The sequence below is a fragment of the Orcinus orca genome, chromosome 10, assembly GCF_937001465.1.
Source record: "Orcinus orca chromosome 10, mOrcOrc1.1, whole genome shotgun sequence".
NCBI lineage: Eukaryota > Metazoa > Chordata > Mammalia > Artiodactyla > Delphinidae > Orcinus > Orcinus orca.
The window spans coordinates 33,287,513-33,307,846 of NC_064568.1; the positions used below are offsets into that span (position 1 = coordinate 33,287,513).

Genomic DNA, 20,334 nt, shown 5'->3' on the forward strand with positions numbered 1-20,334 from the left:
GTTTCAGCATCCATCCTTGTTGAGAACAAGCGCATGAGGACAGGCAAAGCTGTTCTTTTGGAAGAGTATTCTTTGAGGCATTGTTGGAATAATGAAAAACTGGAAATGACCCAAACGTTCATCGCTCATTCAACTAATATTCACTGGTGCTGACTATGTGCCCGGCAGTGTTTTAGGTGCTTGGGATAAATCTTTGAGCAAAATAAACAAAGATTTCTGCCCGCTGTTTTAGTGCATTGATAGAGGACCGCATAGAATGGAATCATACGTAACCATTAAAAATGAGGTATTTCTACATGATCTTGACATGGAAAGATGGCCAAGACATCTTGGACATTTTATTTTTAAAGGCTGTGCACATTTCCTTGCTTGCATTATGCGCAAAAATGTTCTGGAAAGACTGGCAAAAATCCTTAGAAGTGGGAGTGGATATTGGGGTAGGAGAAGGCGGAATTTTAAAAAATAAACTTTTATACTATTTAATTGTTCATATCTAGCATGTTTGATTCCTATAATAGAAAAGTATAGATGTTATAGAAAAAGAAGAAATTAGAAAGCTAAATCAGTCGTTCTGCTGGAAAACTAAGGCTCATATTTCAAAGAAGATGGAAAATTCCTTAACCTATCTGTAGGCATTGAGACCAAAGTGATTAGGTGTTTGATGCTGTTCAGACTGCAAGAATGGAAATTAATACCATAGTACTTCGGAATGCAAAATGAAAGACACGAGATGGGCCTGTGGTATTCCTGGTCATGGGCACGGTGGACTTGTCTACACGTGCAAATCAAATGGGAAGGCAGCCAGGGGCAGGGGAAGGGCCTGGGGTCCGCAGTCAAGTGTTCTGGGGCTTTCTCCTGGGTTTGTGATTGTCTAATGTTCAACCTCCTGGAGCCTCATTCTCCCCTTCTGTAAAATAGTGAACTTGGAGTCACTGATTTAAGGTGTGGTCTAGCCTGACTTTACATGAATCTGGATTATTCTGGCAAGTCCTCATTTGTAGGAGAGAGATTTGAAACAGCGGCTGAAATCTCAACTTTCCAGTTACCCACGTCCACCTAGCGCTTTGAAGAAACTTTAGTTACGTAGTACTTTAATATCTGTTTTTGTTTAGATTCAAGTTTAAATACTTTTGGATTTTTTTGTAGTTATGCTATTTCAACTCCAGGGTCATGGAAGACCAGGCTTTTTGGAGTCAACCTTAAACAGATAACTAAGAGAAATTGATTTTCAAAATGTATTCTTTTTTTTTAATAGATTTTTATTGGAGTATAATTGCTTCACAATACTGTGTTAGTTTCTGCTGTATAACAAAGTGAATCAGCTATATGTATACATATATCCCCATATCCCCTCCCTCTTGAGCCTCCCTCCCACCCTCCCTATCTCACCCCTCTAGGTGGTCGCAAAGCACCGAGCTGATCTCCCTGTGCTATGCGGCTGCTTCCCACTAGCTATTTTATATTCGGTAGTGTATATATGTCGATATATACTTCGCCCCAGCTTCCCCCTCCCCTCCCCCCGTGTCCTCAAGTCCATTCTCTACATCTACATGTTTACTCCTGCCCTGCCACTAGGTTCAGCAGTACCATTTTTTTTTTTTTTTTAGATTCCATATATATGCGTTAGCATACGGTATTTGTTTTTCTCTTTCTGACTTACTTCACTCTGTATGACAGACTCTAACCTAAATGTCCATCGACAGATGAATGGATAGAGATGTGGCACATATACACAATGGAATATTAGTCATAAAAAGAAACGAAATTGAGTTGTTTGTAGTGAGGTGGATGCACCTAGAGTCTGTCAAAATATATTTTGATGAATTAATTTGATGTGTTGGGAGACACACACACACACACACACACACACACACACACACACACACCAAAAGACAACATGAGTCAACACCCTAGGCATTTCCAGATGAAATTAGAACGTAATATCATCCTTTCTGGAAACTGGCTTGCTTTCAGATCCAAAAACCCAGAAGTTCCACTTTGCCTCTTCTTTGGGGGTAAGATTTCATAGGAGAAGAGGTGATGGTTTTAAATGAGTTTTCATTCTTGTGTGCTGGGGGAATATCAGCCTGGAGAAGCATGTGAGGGGACCTGCGAATGAGATGCCTGTGTTGTTTGTGTGTCTCTGGGAGGGTCTGTGGAGACCTATCCAGAGTGGAACATGTGACTCAGACTCTCCTTCCATGTAGAACTAAATTGGTCCTAGTTAGGGCAAATTCAGAGTATCCCATATAAAGCTAGTAAGGGTACTGAAATCCAAACGGAGGGAGGACAGCACAGCAAGCAACCCAACGAGAAGATAAACGCCGGAGGGAATGTTTCATAGATTTGGTATTTGGGACACTCCACTGCCATTTCTCTCTTCCCATTTGTTTTTCAACTGATTGGAAAAGTACTAATGAGCATGTTTACATTTTCTCCAGTTGTTTTACCCAAGTGTGAGACCAGCTGGGGAGAGGGGTTTGTTCCCTGTCCAAAGCCCGAGCTGTCTCTCCCTCTGCCTTCCTCTCACCCTCCAGCTGCCAGACCCCCTTCTGCCCTGCCAAACCCCTCCTGGCCATCTCACCACCCCTCTCCCTGGGGTTCTCTCTGTGTTCAGCACTGGCCAGCAGCCCCACCACATGTTTTGCATTGCTCACACCCTCCCTTCTCTACCCGATTTGTTGTCATTTGTTTTGTTTTGTAGGGGATGAGGTACAGAGGAGGTCTTGGGTTTGTGCCCTTCCACTCAGCTTCAGAACTGGAGCCGGCCAGGGCTGCATTTGCTCCCATTTCTGTGCTGAGCTCAAAAGCCCCTGTAGGAGAAACGTCCTTCTGTACTCTCACAGCTCTTCAGGATGCATTTGCTGTCTCTGGGCTGCTCTGAATTTCTAGTGTCTGCTCTCTGTAACCCAACTCATTCTAGTTGCTTCGCTCTTTCCTTCTGATGAGGGTGTCTCAAGCTTCTGTCATTTAGAAAACTGACTTCCCAAGGTTTTCCATGTCCTATGACATAATTTCTGTGAATTCTCTGTTGGATGTGGTTGTTATAATTTATTCAAATATATTTTATAGCAAACGCACAACTATGAAAAACCCCACTTACTCCCTGTGAATCATCTTGCATATCTCCAGGTATGTGGACACTTAGCCCTTCCTGTGTAAGACTCTCCGTCCCTTCCTGAAGCACTGCTGGGTTGCTCGACCTTCATGTTGCCCTCAGAGTAGTCATTCGAGCTATCAGTTTCCAGTCTGTTGGCCAGTTCTGTTAGGCCACACCCTAAGATAGTTTCTAACATTCATTAGTTGAGGAGATGATTTGGTGATGCCAGTTCTGCCTAGGCCAGTGATAATAAATATTTGTTGGATATATGAATTAAATGAAGACCTTTACTTCCCTTGTCAGCACAGTTTTATCTTTTTATTTTTATTTTTTTCAATGTCAAACATATTTAATCAACTATAAGTGCAGTATTACATATAAAATTTCACTGGGTCTTGATTCAGAAGTATTGGGCTCTGGTCAGTTCAGCTCTCCGGGATTTTTTGTTGTTTTTTTTTTTTTTTTTTAACATCTTTATTGGAGTATAATTGCTTTACAGTGTTGTGTTAGTTTCTGCTGTATAACAAAGTGAATCAGCTATATGCATATGTATATCCCCATATCCCCTCCCTCTTGCGTCTCCCTCCCACCCTCCTTATCCCACTCCTCTAGGTGGTCACAAAGCACGGAGATGATCGCCCTGTGCTATGCGGCTGCTTCCCACTAGCTATCTACTTTACATTTGGTAGTATATATAAGTCCATGCCACTCTCCCACTTCGTCCCAGCTTACCCTTCCCCTCCCCGTGTCCTCAAGTCTATTCTCTATGTCTGTGTCTTTATTCCTGTCCTGCCCCTAGGTTCATCAGAACCATTCTTTTTAGATTCCATATATATGTGTTAGCATACGGTATTTGTTTTTCTTTTTCTGACTTACTTCATTCTGTATGACAGACTCTAGGTCCACCCACCTCACTACAAATAACTCAATTTCATTTCTTTTTATGGCTCAGTAATATTCCATTGTATATCTGTGCCACATCTTCTTTATCCATTCATCTGTCGATGGACACTTAGGTTGCTTCCATGTCCTGGCTATTGTAAATAGAGCTGCAATGAACATTGTGGTACATGACTCTTTTTGAATTATGGTTTCCTCAGGGTATGTGCCCAGTAGTAGGATTGCTGGGTCATATGGTAGTTCTGTTTTTAGTTTTTTAAGGAACCTCCTTACTGTTCTCCATAGTGGCTGTATCAATTTACATTCCCACCAACAGTGCAAGAGGGTTCCCTTTTCTCCACACCCTCTCCAGCATTTATTGTTTGTAGATTTTTTGATGATGGCCATTCTGACTGGTGTGAGGTGATACCTCATTGTAGTTTTGATTTGCATTTCTCTAATGATTAGTGATGTTGAGCATCCTTTCATGTGTTTGTTGACAATCTGTATATCTTCTTTGGAGAAATGTCTCTTTCTCTCTTCTGCCCATTTTTGGATTGGGCTGTTTGTGTTTTTGATATTGAGCTGCATGAGCTGCTTGTAAATTTTGGAGATTAATCCTTTGTCAGTTGCTTCATTTGCAAATATTTTCTCCCATTCTGAGGGTTATCTTTTCATCTTGTTTATGGTTTCCTTTCAGCACAGTTTTAGAGTCTGAATTCTAATGTCTGCACACAGCCTTCTCGTTTTTCTTTCCTCCTTTCTTTTTTTTTTCTTCCTTTCTTCCTTCCTTCTTCCCTCCCTCCCTCCCTTCCTTTCTTCCTTTTTTCCTTTTTTCCAGGCCTCCCTTTTTTCTTTCTTATTTTTTTCTTTTTAGTTGAAAATTTGGGATTTGATTTTGAAGATCACTTTCTAAAGAAACTCGTAACAGACCATGCACAGAATATGTCCTTAGTTAGTAGGAGAGTCTGGGGTTTTTTCAGAGAACCTCTATTGACTCTCTGAGTTGAAACAGTTTAGACTCAACATAAAATATGCCTTGTTTACCCAGGCTCTTCATGCTCTGCATACTGTTACAGTCCTTGAAGAGCTTGTCAGTGACAAGTAAGATAAATGAATGAAGAGGACTTTACAAGTGTTTAAAAGCTAAGTATAGCATGTGCTGTCCACTACTTAATTAAACAGACCTGCACTAAACTAAGTAACTTTGTGGTGGAAACTTCTAGGCCCTTCCCTTTCTGCAAGACCCCCACCACCTCCAACAGTGCTCAAGATGTTAGAAATTTCTTGGTTGTCTGCAGTTGCTAATGTGTTAGCCTAGGTTTGAAACCATCGTATTGGTTAAAGCATTAAAAATTAGTGTGACTTGTGGATAATGACTTTTGAATTTATATTAGGGCTTGGTCAGCAATATGGACTCCCTTGGGGCTCGATCAAGATTTTATAATGTGTCTGAGTTTCATCCTTTTCACAGAGAACTTTAAAAAAAAAAAAAATGAGCTGCTTCTCTCATCAGCTCTGATTGGGGTCAATGTCCAGAGAGTCAGAGCCCATTTCCAACTCAATCTTAATTTTTATAATAAAGGGGTCAGTCTTTATGAATCTGAGCAGTAGGGTAGAGTGGTTACTTAGGAAGCTCTGGCATCATAATCCCAAATCTATCATTTGTATGATCTTGGGTAAGTTTCTTAGTTTTTCTCAGTTTCTTTCTTTCTTTCTAAATACTACCACTGCTATTATTTATTTTACTTTGACTTTCCCTTTTTACCCATGCATTACAAAGGCATTTTTCTCAAACTTATCCCACAATCTCAGCTCACAATATTGTAGCAAAGAAGGCAAATAGAGCTGTCATACTGGTAAGCCTCAGTTTCTTTATCTGTAAAGTGGGGATAATAGCAGCCTCTAGTAGGGCTGATAGTAAGGTCATATGCATTTGAGTTGCTCTTGGTTCTTATGGGCTTCTGCCCCTGTGATAGCAGCTATTAAAGATTTTGAATATACCCCTCCCCGGCAACCTACATCAGAGCATTGGTGTGACTGACTAGAAGAGATGACAACAGCAAAGTGCTGTGCTTGGCACACAGCAAGGGCTAGGAAAGCCTAGTTATTATCACTGATATTCACGGGAGGCTCTGTCTCACAGTGCCAGCCTTCCTTCTGCTACTATTAAGGATACTAATCTCTACATCATTAGAAAAGTACATAGAACTCTTTCTCTGTAAATAATTCTGCCCCCATGGACTGCACTGGGTGATAGAACAGAGGTGGTGATAGCGGAACAGAGTTGTTGATATTCTCGGCTATAATTGCTGCCCATAACCCTTTGGGGAATTCCTCAGGTTCCTAAGGTGACAGCAGGAAGTACTTTATCAGAATAATCTCCCTCCCTTGCTTTTAGAAGGGAAAAGAAAAGAAAAGAAAAGCTACCAAAAAAGTACAGTAAGGAAGGAGAACAGATCAACATCTATTCATGTGGAGTTTGGTTCATGCTAAAACATTCTTTCCTCTCTTGCCCATTTTATAGATACAGGAACTGAGGCGCATGGAAAAGTGATTCAGTTTGAGTCACAGAGTGAATGTTTGGCAGCAACAGTGTTAGTGCTAGGCCTCTGTTACTTGCCTAAGAAAGTTGAGAGATCTATCTCCCTAGGTAATGAGAAATCTCAGAACTGTCCACGAAAAGGCCTGGTAGTCACAGAAATGTTAGTCCTGTGCAGATCTTAGACTTTTGCTGAGATTCCCATAAAAACAGACCCAGAGACAGGGATTTGGTGCAGGTAGTTTATTTGGGAGGTGATCCCAAGAAGCATGGTGAGAAGTGATACAGGGATCTGAAAGGCAGATAAACATGTATTAATGGGTAGTTTCCCAATGTAGTCAACCAGGGCTGCACCCTGCTGGGGACCTACTGAGAGATTCTGGAACACACCATAGTATGGTCCCACTAAGGGACTGGGGGTGCTGGTTTATCCATCACGTCCCTCCCTCATAGATTGAGGGTTTTTCTAAGGGCATGAACTGCCCAACTCTTCTGTCTGCCCTGTTTCCTGGCAAAACTTGCCCCTGTGATCAGAGAAAGACCTCATGCAGAGAGAGGTGCAGGGGCTTGAGGTGGGAAGATAACAGCACATCCAGGACTGCCCATTCAATCTACAGGTGACCTCCAGGGTGGAACAAGAGGGTATGGGAGGGGCACTGACTTCCCTATAACAATTAAAAATAAAATAAGGGTACTTAATGAGTAGGTACAGAAATAGCAGCCACACCGGCCATGGTGACTACTAATGTTCTGTCTATAAATAAGGACTAAGGGAAAACGGCTTCAGCAATGTTGGGGGGGAGAGTCTCATCAGTGTCCTGTTTGGCTGCAGATGGATGGGAGGAAGGACGGATGAGCTGAATGGGTCGGAAGAGGTCAGAGCAGTTTTCAAGGCAGGACTGATGCTGCAGCAGTAGATTGTGTAGATAATTGTAAATACAGAGGTGTCCAGAGCCTGGCTCGTTTTCCCAGAGATGCCATAGTTTGACATGTGTGAGCCTATGGCTCTGGCTCTTCCTAACTTCTTTCCCAAATGCCCCAAGCTGGTAAATTCTGAGAAATAAGATAGGAATTATCATCTCAAATATTTCTCCTGCTCCCCCCACATCCAGTAAAGGAATGAGGAAAGCACCACCCCAACACACACACGCACGCACGCACGCACGCACGATGTTTTGGGTTCCAGTTCCTCTCATTGACCTGTTTTTCCTCTCATGGCGATTAGAGAGTGAGTTTACCATGGAATCTCCCCAGTCCACTCTTCCTTCTAGCCATGTCCACACCAACTTGCAAATCTTGGCTCAAGGGTCATCTGACCTATGGAGCCTTATTGATGTCACAGCCCTTAGCTAGAGGGGATTTCCCCTGCCTCCAGACACGCATGTAAACCAAGCCTTTCTCCTTGTTTTTCTTCTCATGTTGTGTTATAGTCCATCCTCTAATTCCTCATATATTTATCTTTGCTTTGTTGCATGCATCTGGCCTGTGACCTTACCCTTCATACACTACCGTAGGACTCTGGAGTCAGAAACCTGGGTTTAAGTCCTGTTCTTCTGCTCACTAGCTGAGTGATCATGGGCTTGGTTTCCTCAATTGTAAAAGACAGCTCATAAGAATAGCTATCTCAGGATTCAATGAATGCATTCTGCTCAGACCCTTAGCCTGGCACATAATTGTTTTAGTCTTTATGGTTGCAGGAGTTTGGTGAGTGTTGAATGAATTTCTGTGCAATGTCCACAGTAGAAGGCAGACGCCCTTCAGTGACTCTTACTCACTCCCATAAGGTTCCCTGATGCAGCATATTCCCCTAATAGTTTCTTCACCCTCCTGCTTCATTTTGTCCTGCAAGAGTGACCCAAGCTTTGGAACCCAGACCCCACTCAGTTATGATTCATTGCCATGTGGGCCTGGTGGATGTTCAGGAAATCCCTCTCCTTTTCACTGTTCAGTTGTTGTCTGGTTTTTTCATCTTTAACTCAGAGACAAGAACTGTTGACCTTGCTCTAACTTCACAGAAACATGACCAGTAGAAGAGTTCTGGACTCTTTCGGATTTCCCTGGCAGGAAAGAGGGAGAAAGAGAGAGAAGAAAGTGTAATTGCTATTGTATAGTATTATCTCCATATCCCATAGCAACAAATCTTATTATATATTTTTTCTTATTTAAACCATAGTCATGAAGGTTTTATTGTTAACTTGATCCAGATGACTGATCAAAGCATAGTTCATTATTGCCACCTTGCTAAAATATTTTAAAGGCAGTTTTAATGTTACACTTTTATGGCTACATATTGCTGTTAAGCTATTGAGTCTGTTTCTAGTCAATCAAGGATTTTCATTTTGTTTCAAGAGCTCCTTGGATAAACTCTTCAGAAATGTCAAGAGAGATGGAGTATATGACACCTTTTCACAGATGGTGTTCATCAGGGATTTTAGTTAATGGATACAGTTTCAGTTTTCCATGGTTGACTTTGGGTGCTAATGGAAGTATTCTATAAAGATTCCTGTTCTTCCAAACGCTAGACGATAGGAAGGAAATGAACCCCATAACACTCCCACACTCTTTATTCTTAATGATGTAAGTACCCAAAGACAGGGAGTACTTCAGTAGGTCCATTATATTCAAGAACAGAATATTTCTCAAACAAGAACAATTTGACTTTTGTAACAGCTCCGAAACTATACATTTAGCCTGCTCCCTCACTCCCGAGAACAACCACCACCAAAACCAAATGCACAACAGGGAAGGTTAAACTATCACATGAAGAGTTACATACTCACCTGGCTCGTCATAGATGCTAATTGTGTATTTTTTCCTTTCATCTGTTCCAAAGTGGCCTATTCATTCCTTCGTACATTTACACATTTATTCCACACACACTTACTTGCTACTTATATACGAGACTCTGTGCTAGGTGGTGAGTCCAAGGGTAATTCACACCTAGTGCTTCCCTCAAGAGAATTTCAACCTAGTGACAGAGAAAGCCCAGAAAACACGTGACTACTTACCATTCATTGACATAAGTGCTATGATGGAAGCGCGTGGGCGTGGGTACAGCATTCTGGGAGAGGCAGTAGAGGGGCACTTAATCCTTCTGAGGTGGACTTACGGAAAGTGGTTCTGGAGGTGATGGTGTTGAAGCTAAGACCAGAAGAACTAATGAGTATAACCCAGGTAAAGGGGGAGAGAATAAAAGGCACGACAGGACCAGAGATCAGCCTGTCCCAGGGCAGGGAGGGGAGGATAGGCAGCCGAGAGGTGAACAGCAGTTACCTCACAAGAGCTTCATAAGCTGCGGAGGAGATGGGGCTCTTTCCTAGGGCAGTGGGGAGCCTCTGAGGAATCTAAAGCCAGGTCGTAACAGAGGTCTGATGTCACTCTTGACTACAGATTGTGTTCAATGCGAGGCAAGAGTGTAGCAGGAGAACCGTTAGGAACCTATTGCCCCAGAGCAATAAGGTGGCGCCTGGAAGAAAGAGGAAGTAGAAAATGAAATCTGATGAGATTTGTCTCAGCAGTCATGACATAATACAGTAAAACCAATATAACACAGTTAGCCAGGGCGAACGTGTCAGGTCAGCAGTTTGGTAAACCCTGAAAAGGAAATAAAAATGGGCTTCAGTGAATTACTAAATGAGGCCATGAGTTGCCAAGTGCAGAGCTGTGGAAAGCTATCTAGTTCCAACTCTATATTAGCTTTCCCGGGATTTCAGTTATGACTGCCCAGAGGATTTGCTGTCTAAGGCTTTGTGGTGGGCACCTTGTATGTCTCTGATGGCCACAGGGATGTGAACCATCACCTGGTAAATGTGTCTGGAAATATTTGAACGAATAGTATCCTTGTTCCAATCCTTCTTTAAATTTTCTGCAGTTTTTCTTCCATCCACCTTTAGGGAATGTTATTCATGGCTTTCTATCCTTCTAGACCATTCTTGGTGTGTTAGGAAACGAATATAATCGTGTGGAGATGAGGATAGGTAGTGTAGATTGAAAAAATTTTTTAAGAGATCCATTTCCAGTTTCACAATTAAATGGGCAGGATTTGGTCAAACTTTTCTACGGAAGGGAAAACTAGCCACCAGCCTGTAAGAAATCGGTCATAGTTTAGGGGACGTGCTACAAGCAAGATAAATAAAAATGGTCTAAAATACCAGGCTAAACTCTCATTTTTCATCTCCATTTCACACTCTTCTCTTCCAGCCCAGACTAATCAAAAGAAGCCTCTTCCGCTCACAATTGCTCTGTGTACATTTCCCCCAGATCTGGTATTCACATGAACAACGTGGTTTATTTATATTTCAGCACCAAATTGGAAAGATGACATCATTCATTTACAGTCTTTATCCCATGACATGCCTATTCTCCAACACCTCATTTCAGCAGACACATTTAGGACTGCATATAGCATCTTGTTTAGCTTGTACATTCTTTTATGGGATACAGTTCAAAGGTAGGGAACTTTAAGCTTGTCGCTGGTAAGAAAATAATCTCATAAAATCACAGGAGCTTCCCCAAAGGATAAGGGCATTATGATGTTTACAATAGCAGAGTTATTATTTGTTCATTTAGGCTTCATCATTCATTCTTGGGCGAGTCCCTTCCTTCTTGACCATAGCAGATCTTACAGCTCCCTTCAGACTTTTAGAATTCTATTAGAAGAAACAATTCCAGATTTATTAGTTCATGAGTTCAAAAGTATAGGCTCCTGACACTACTGGAATTTTAGGTGTAAACGCTGAATTTCACAATCTCGTGTATATGAGATTCCCGGATAGGGGAATCTCAGCACTTGGTCGGCAACAGCTCCACTGACCTGCTGTTTCTCATAAGATGTAACTTGTCCATTGGGTCTTCTGACACTTTAAGTGGACAAGTGAAGGATGGAAATGCTGTCAGCTGCCAACGGTTGCCTGAGATATTTTAATTCGATTTTTAGGTGGCTCTTTCCCTCTACTTTTATTGTTTTTATCCACATACACGCATGTTTTTACGTCCACTCTGGGGCCTTTCAAATACCGTACACATTTTTAAAAAATGGAGTGAGTAAATCATGAGACATCCTCTGTCACATAGAATTGCGACGTGAGGTGTTTCCAAAACATTTATGAGAAAGCTATGTCTACCTGTTCGGCTGTTGCCTTTTTTTGCTAGCAACACGGCTAAGAGAAAAGCCTAGTGATTGAGAATTGGAAGTCCCGGAAAATCTCCGTGTTCTATGTCAAGAAAGAGCCTCTGGGGGCTGAAATCTGTGCCTTGATTTCCTAGCTATAAATGAAGATAGTAATAATTCCTCCCAGGAAAGTTTTGAGGTTAAGTTAAGATCATACATGAAAAATACTATAAGAGTAGACTGCTAGGTCCAGAATTATTATCAGAGTATTATTTATATTACGTAGTAACATTCCAGCTGGCTGGGGGCTCTGCCAGCCTCTGACTTCCAGCTCTCTTAAAGTGCTGATGGCTTGGTGTCATGAGCCACCAGTGGTATTGTTATGGCAACTCATGAGATGTTCTCAACTCTTAGTGACCTTCCCTGGCTAAGGACAGTCATGCGGCTCGCCTCTAGAATGGCAGCGCCCTTCAGAATTATGGCCCCTTCTTTCTTTCAGTCACTGGTTGCAACAGCATGCATAATGTTATCTACATCTGCTTGGCCCTGTGTTAGATTCTGGAGAGAGGCAGATGAAAGAAACAGCCTCAAGTTTACTGACAAATGGACAGATAAATCGGTGGTTAGAGAGGGGTGGTAAGTAGGAGGCACACGTCACCTGCTCTCAAGGGTGGGGTCAGGAAAAGGCCAGACACAGAAGTTAGAAGCAAGGGAAGGTGGCTGGGGGAGGTGTCACAGGCAAAGGAAACCACATGTATTAAGAAGGAGAAGTGTCTTCCAGTAAACAACAGCAACAGTAATAGTAATAACAGCATGACTTTTATTTCACGCCCATTACGTGCCAGAGCCTGGACTGACTTGAAGTCCATCGCATCATTTTCTCCTTAGAACAACCGCAGGGAAGGGGGTACGATTACTCCCATTTTGAAGTTGAGGAAATTGGGGCACAGAAATAGTTAACTCTCAGGAGACCACAGAACCGGCAAAGCGGTGGAGCGACACTTGAGCCCAGACGGCCTTATCTCCAAACCCACACTTGTAGTCCTGCATTTCCTGGCTTTCCGAGCTGGATATTTTTATCTGCCTTTTTCCATGGTCTTTAGGCAGTTTTCTAGATTCTGTGACCCTGTTAGGTCGATGGATCCGTGGGTCTCTTTCTTGCCCTACATAATAAAACAATACAATTCTATGGCCCTGGGGGTTTAACTCTGACACCTAGTTGTCTCATGTGACAAACATAACAGGGAGTAAAGCTCTTCTCCATCAACTTCGCTTTTCTTTTGCTTAATTTCTTCAAAGCACAATATCAGTTAAAATGTCCATCGAGTGCCCTTTCCCTGGAAGTCATCATGGTAACAAACCATCCCCACCAGTATTTTTGCATTCGGCAGCTTTTAAGTGGATTTCTCGGCCTTGTCTTGCAAGGCCACTGTTTGTCTGTAGTTCTGTGTCTCCATCCAGGCCTTTTCCATCTTTTCATCCAGGGCTTCCCTCTCTTGCTTGCTCTAGAGTGTAGGATGTGACCATTGACGATATGGGATTGCAGGCTTACTCCGGACCTCTGTGATCGCTTGATAACATAAAACAAAGCACTTTAGTATGTGTCCATTTATTGCCTTTTAAATCTCGTGGGGGAAGTACACTTATGGCTCTGAATGGAGATCCAGCAACATAGTGGCTTCAAGGATGTGACAAAACCTCTTTCGCCAAAGCTCATGGCATGGTGCATTCTTTGTTAAGTTTCAGTGTAACTAAAAATGAGAACTGTTCCTAAAAAAGGAACAAAGGGAGCCCTATAGGTGCTGTAGTTATGCCCTGAGTCTCTTTGGCTGGTCTTCTAGCTCCTGACGGAATCTTCCCTGGTTTTTGTTCTGTGCAGACCCAGAACAGAATGAAGCTGATGGCGGACAACTATGATGAGGACCACCACCACTACCACCACCACCACCATCACCACCACCACCGATCTCCTGGGAGGTCGCAACATTCCAATCACAGGCCCTCTCCTGACCAGGTCAGTTTCATTGCCGCTTACCTCCAAGGCCCCTTTTACCCTTTGGATATTCTAAGATAAAATAAATAATCCTCAAGAAATAATAAACAGCATAAAGTGATACGTTCTTTGAACTGAAACTAATAGCTTTGGTATTTATTTCCATCACTCAAGGAATCTAAATGTTTTCCTTTCTCCTTCCTCTTTAAGGTTTTGTCTGTTCTTGTTTATGTTATGCATTTTCTTTCCTCCTCTCCTTTCTTCTTTCATAGATATGTAGTCTGTTGCTGGCTCAGTATCTAATGGTGGCTTACTTTGGAATGTCTCTTTCAGAGTTTTAAGAGAAAGCACTTTGTTTCCATGAGCTTGGCAATTAGAGAAGCCTTGAGTTTGGTGAGAACAGTCCTAGAAAATTCCTTAGTGATGCAAATTAAAAGTGGGGTAAAATAACATGAAAAGAAATCAGTTTTGCTTCATTTTAGCCAGTGAAGTCAAGGGGTCCAGTTTATTTGATTTGGACCCTATCTTCTCCCTTAACTAAGTAAAGAAGTGAAGAGATGGATTGACAAAAACACAGCCCTTCTGTGGTTTTCAACGATATTCACATTCACCCACCACATGCAAAAACTATTTATGTTTAGCATTAACACTCTTGAAGGTAAATTTTGTGGAAATTATGAAATTAAATGCAAACTAGCAGGATAATATAATCAATATTGACAGTAATTCCTCCTTTATTGTACTATGACCTTTTTTTAAAGTAGTTTAACGTATACAATAAATTTTAAGAGGGATGGGGTCATAGGTAATGGAATGGAATCATCTGGGTAAGTGTGAATGCCTTTGTTCTATATTTCTAAATATGTGAGGGAAGGGTTTATTTGAATTACCTGTGTGAGGAGGGGTTTACCTGTTTGTTGGAGGAAGGGGTGCTTATTGTACTCCTAAAATTTTTTTTCAGGTGGCTCTGTTTCCTTTTTACCTCATGTCACTCCATCGCATAGAAGTTAAGATTCCAAGTCTCCAAGGTGTTTTCCCAGTAGTACAACTCCAGGGGGCATCATTTATATAGTACACAACATAAAATATACCCCCTGGCGCTGTGCAGTGAGGTAGCGCCAATCGGAGGGCTCCCCGCCCCCAGCTTGGCCCTATCCTTGTACTGGGAAACATTTGCCCTCAGAGACCTCAACCCTGGAGAAGATGTCCATGTAGGACATCTTAGTTTCTGAAGCCAAGTGCAGAAAGGCACTGGTTTATGTCATCAGCTCTCAAAAATGGTTCTCAGTTTGGAGATCAGCAAAATGGAGAGAGAGATTAATTTTATGTCATTATCTCATATGTCTGTGGTTTGGGTCTGATTTGGTTTTATTTATTCAGTTCTCATCCCTCACAACCACCACCACCTCCCCACACTCACCTGCCCCAGTATACCTGGCATCCTGCTAACTAATTCATTCTCACTCTTGATCCCTGCCCTTTGCTCCTTGACCTTCTGCCATGAGGTGTAAGTGTAAGGCTTTATTGGTGCTAGAAGGCCATCCTGGAATTTCCCCCAGAGAAACAGGAACACAGAGCACTATAGGGACGGAAAGAAGGTTTGGAGGCAAATTGGGGAAGTGGTTTGCACAAGAACCTGCTGAGATAACCGTCTTGTTTCATCACGGAGACACATACACTAATGTGTCCTGCTAGAAACACGGCACCAGTTCAAATTTACCTTCCTTGTGAGTGATATTTTTTACAAAAGTTAGTCTCCGGATACCTTTCCAGAGATCTTTAATTATTAGACTAGAGTACTTGCCTGTTTGGTTGACCCTCTTAAGTTTGTCTACAGACACTAGAGGTTGTCATGGGGCAGAAATAATTGCTCAGGGGTGGTGCCCTCCACAGAAGAATTAGCATTCCTTGAGGAATGTCTGACTAACACACGTGGTCAGGACCTCTGGTACACATTTCTCATTGGCACTGTTAGGAAGGTGGTGATGACGCTCCACTTTCACATTCTCCATGTCAGTAACTACTCTAAGCAAACCATGAACAGAGAGGCAGAGAGCCTCATCCTCTTCTACAGATGAAAAGTCCAGGCCCTGAGAGGAGGGGGTCCTCAACCGACTAGAGGCCTGCTGCTGGGTCTTTGCTTCTTCAGCCGATACTTGGAGCACATGTTCCACGCCGGCCACTTTGCTGGGCTTGGGGAAGAGGATGATGGATAATACCCCTGTATTCGAGGGGTTTGCTGTCTGCTTTAGAGCAAAAGTCTGATGTCTCATTCAGTTCTGTTCAGGATCTTGTCAATCAGAACCAGACAGATAACAGGTAGTTTTAACTTCATTAGGGGGCCCATGACTTAGGAACTGCAGTGGGGTTCACTGTGAAAGTGAAATACCCTTAATCAGAAGGATAGCTTTGTGGTTTTAAACTGGAGTCAGCTAGGCTGTAAAGTTCCCTTGGTGCACTTTTTCAATCAGAGAAGGAGGCTTAAGTTAGGAGCCCTGGTAGGAATAGGTTGACTCCAGTGATGGAGATGGCAAGATCCCCTGGGCTGGTTGCCCTTTCTGACTAGGTATTCCAGGTCTTGGACAGTGATGCCTTCCCCTGTACGGGATTTTGAGATTCATATTCACCAACTCATCTATCAATATGTGCATTGTTATAAATCTAAGTAAGTCCCAGACTGTAACAGTTATTGAATGGCTGGGAAGTCTTTCCCCGTTGATTGTAAAAGCTACACGTAATTGTGTAAGTATATATATTAGTATGTATGGAGTGGAACTACTTCTTTGGAGAAAGTGACAGCTTCATATCAGTACGTGACAACATTAGAGTCTGAATAATGGATTGATTTGGATGAGATTTAAATTAAACACTCTTGATGTTAATTGAACTGACTTAAAGGGGAAAGGTCTCTTCCAGGGATTCCTGATTCCCTTCCCATGAATCTTCCAGCCCTGACCTTCCTGTGGCCATGAGGCTGACCATCTGTATCTTCTAGAAGAGGGGCTACAAAATGTTGACATTGCCTTTTGAGCTTTATTAAAAGGTCAGATACATGTGAAAATGAAGAAATATAAAAAATCAGCCACTTTTCTACTTTTCCAGAGAAACTAATTTTTCCTTAGGAAATTCAACTTAAGTATTGCCAGGTACTTGCAGAGTTAGGTTCTTTTTCCATTTCTTCCCTATCCCTCTCTCCTTTACTATGATTTTGCTTTCTCGGGAGAAACTGAATCCAAGGGTTATAAGTCTAGACTGGGATTTCCCAAAGTAACGTTTGGAACATTAGTCCCATGAGGAAAGTCTTGAAATAAGGATTTGGTGGGCAAAGAATTTTGGGAAAGTGCTGTGTATTATAACACGATCTTGGAGAGTCTTGGTACAATTAGCAGATCAAAGGATCTATAAAGCCATATAAGAAAGAAAGCTCTCCAATTTTATGTAACCCAGCATTTCCCAGATTTATTTGATCATGGAATCTTTTTTCTTCTTCTTCTTTTCTAGTAACATTTGTGCTCTGAGAAATACTGTTCTCAGAGTATCAGGTGAAGAAAGAGACTACCCAGTTTAAAACAGGGCTGATCCAGTTTCCATAAGTGTTTTTCACCAGAAGGTGAAGTTTCAAGGCAAATTTTCCTTATGCTTTGCATAGCAGAAAATGAGAGTGTTCGTTTCTTAGGATAACTTTTCTTCAGACTCTAACATCTGAGAATGAGTTATCCCACCAAAAAAATCAATAGATTGGAATTAAGGGAACCGTTACAAGAATGAGGACCCAGGAAAATAAGGATAATCATAAATACATGGCTCTTCAGAGATTGAAAGTGAGTGTCATAAGGGGAAGAGAATATGGAGAACATGTAAGAGAAGTCAGTGGGGTGTGGCAGTCCAACAGCCTAGACCCCCTACCCAAGAAAGGAACAGTTAATATTTGGTGGCCTGTGACCCCCAGGACAGCCATAGTCGTTGAATATGTTCAAGCCGAACATTCAGAGAAACACCAGTAATGCCTTAGGAAATCCTTCAAACCAAGAAGCGGGCACAGAGGCAGACAACAAATATTTCCCATGACACGAGCTACTGGTGAGCTTTGAGAAATAATTAAGACCGAAGAATAAATAGTACATGCTGGAGACTCATTCGTGATTTTATTTTATTGAAGTTACCGAGTCTGACTGATTTAGAAAAGCTCAGTGGAAACGCAACTTCTCCTAAATGCCCTCTGTACCTGTCATTGTCACTTTCTGTCATTTTCTTTAAGTAGCGTCTTTCTTTGTCTTACCATGATGCCAAGATTTTTTACTTATTTTTCTAGGCATCGTATGCTTTTCATAGTCATATTTCATTAATGTCCTTCCAGGGGCTCCCAGGTATGGACTAATAACCCCATGGATAAGAAAAGTGTGGCGTCAGGGTGAACACCACACTTCAGCCAACTCAAAATGCCAGGCTTGTTCAGACTGCCCTTTGGCTTCCAGGACTCACACTTCTGTCCTTCGGTCTTGAGTTGGATGTTGGGTCTTTAAGGACCTGGATCTTACTGCTTTTTTTGTGTGCAAAATGCACCTCCGTTTGGTAAAGCACCTGCCATTCTGATTCTAATTTGTGGGGGCCTAACTGGCAAAAACGTAAACATTCTTTTTGGACTGGAAACCCCAGAACATATGGCCACTTTCCAAGCCTAGAACTTGCCTCTCCTCTCTCTCCCTCCTTCTTTGAATGGAAATTCTCACTCACAGGGGTTGGAAAGATCAGGGCATTTTGACCACCTTGAAGACTTTCAGATCCCAATTGAAATTTAAATTTCACATTTTACTTATAGAAATCTTACTTCTAAAGGAGGGCTGCGGAGTCCAGGAGCATGGAGGCATAAGACTTCTTAAATTGATTAAGGAAATTTGGGGCCGTATCTTATGTCATATTCATACTCTTGGTTACGTATTGCAAAGCACAGTCACACTTGTCTGGCCCACAGTAGGCACTTGATAAATGTCTGTTGAATGAGTTGTTCTCGTAGTACCTTTGGGAAATAGGGCGGATGGGAGTATCCCCATTGTACAGATAAAGACGCTGGAGCTTAGAGAGGCTGTTAATTTTTCAGAGTCACACACCTGAAAATCAACAGGCCCAAGAGAAGGGCCTGAGTCTCTGAGTGCTGTACCCTGGGGGCAAACCTCCTTGGATGTCAGCCTGGATGTATTTATGCAACCACATGTATTAAATATGGTTGCATGGCTACAATATTGATTTCCTCTAGAATGCAAATGTGTGTTTTCCCTTTCCTGTCCAACTGTAGCAGATTTTCTCTTATTTTGCTTTATTTTCCAAATTTGAATTAAAATGTCATCCCATCAGTTCTCCTCCCATTTGCCCCAGCCTTCATCGACATTATTTCCATTCTTCTGTGTGTGACCATTCATTTCTTTCTCCCCCATTTCCCCTTACCCTTTTACTCTTCTCTCTTCCTGCTGTCACTGTGCCAGTGAAAATGTGGCCTCTTACAGCTCTCCCACGTCCCTAGAGTCACAAGAGTGAGATCCTCAAGGAGTAGAGAGCCTGGCACAGAGAAGGAGGGGAATTGCTCTAGGTTACAGCGGGCCCTTGGCAGTGTTACCAGGCCCCACATTCTGTTGCTTACTCATTCATGAGCCTCTGTACACACAAGGCCTGGGACAAGTCAGGCCCGCAGAGCAGAGCAGAGGATGCTTCCCTTGGCCCAGGGCTGCCATCACAGCAGCCAGGGCTATTGGAGTACTTTCAGATAGTGACCTGATTGTGGCAGAAGCTGGGTTCTCTATTTTGCATCCTCAGCTTTAGGGTGTCTCCTCTGCTAATCTATTCCTAGAAATTGGATTGCCCTAATCCTAAATATTACCCACTCCACTTGGCAATTTCCAGAATCCGCCTGCACATGTAAAGAGTGATCTTTGGTCCATTCTCTGTTGCTCCTGTTTACTGTGTGGTCCCAGCATGTGTTCGCTCTCAGCTGAAACATGAGTTTGTACCACTGGACACATGTCAGAGCACTGAATGTCCACTTTCATTTTCTGCTGAAAATTCCTGTAGAATTCTGCTTGAGACACATGTTATTTTCCCATAAGCCATCAAATAACTTGTTCACCAGAGAACCCAGACCTAGATTTGGCTTTCTTTTCAAACTAGTGGTCATGAGAGAGATATGCAGGTCGTATTTTAAGATATAATGAAATGATCCCAGTGATTCTTGCCGTGCTGACTGCACCTATGCTCTCTTCAAAGAGGCTGCAACGCTCGCTACGTTGGTTTTGAGATTTCTGGTCTCAGAACACGTCCCCTCTACCCTCTTCTTTCAGGCAAAAAAGCCATAAGGTAGAGTTAGTTCTGAAAATAAAGCCAAGGTTCCTGCTCTCTGTCCTTCCCACCCCTGTCCATGCTGCATACTCCCGAGCTCCCAGATTGAATTAGCCAGTGCCCTGCAGAGCATTCGCATAGGAGGGGAACTGCCAGCCGTCGGGTCCTCATGGAGGTGTGGCTGGAGGCAGGTGACATTTCCAAGCCTCGTGTTTCTTGGCCCCAGATCTGTCTTGTCACCGCACCCACCCCCCTGCTTTTCTCTTCTTCCTCTTCCTCTTCCTCTCAGGGCCTTGAACTTCATGTTTGGTTAACAGGAGTTGCTGGAGTCTCACTGTCCCCCCAGAGAAGGAATAGTCCCAGCATTTCCTCCCTGGGCCCTG

General features: G+C 42.6%; 1 protein-coding gene across 5 annotated transcripts in view; it reads left to right on the plus strand.

Moving 5' to 3' along the window:
* Nucleotides 1-20,334, plus strand: part of ERC2 (ELKS/RAB6-interacting/CAST family member 2) — a 962,057-nt gene that overhangs the window by 748,881 nt on the left and 192,842 nt on the right. For all 5 annotated transcript variants that reach the window (XR_004482334.2, XR_007479446.1, XR_004482336.2 and 2 more), the window contains one exon: nucleotides 13,511-13,645. Coding sequence is in view for 1 of the 5 variants with exons in the window: in XM_049715281.1 (XP_049571238.1) it covers nucleotides 13,511-13,645 (135 nt within the window). In the remaining 4 variants the exon portion in view is untranslated. The remainder of the gene's footprint in view (nucleotides 1-13,510; nucleotides 13,646-20,334) is intronic.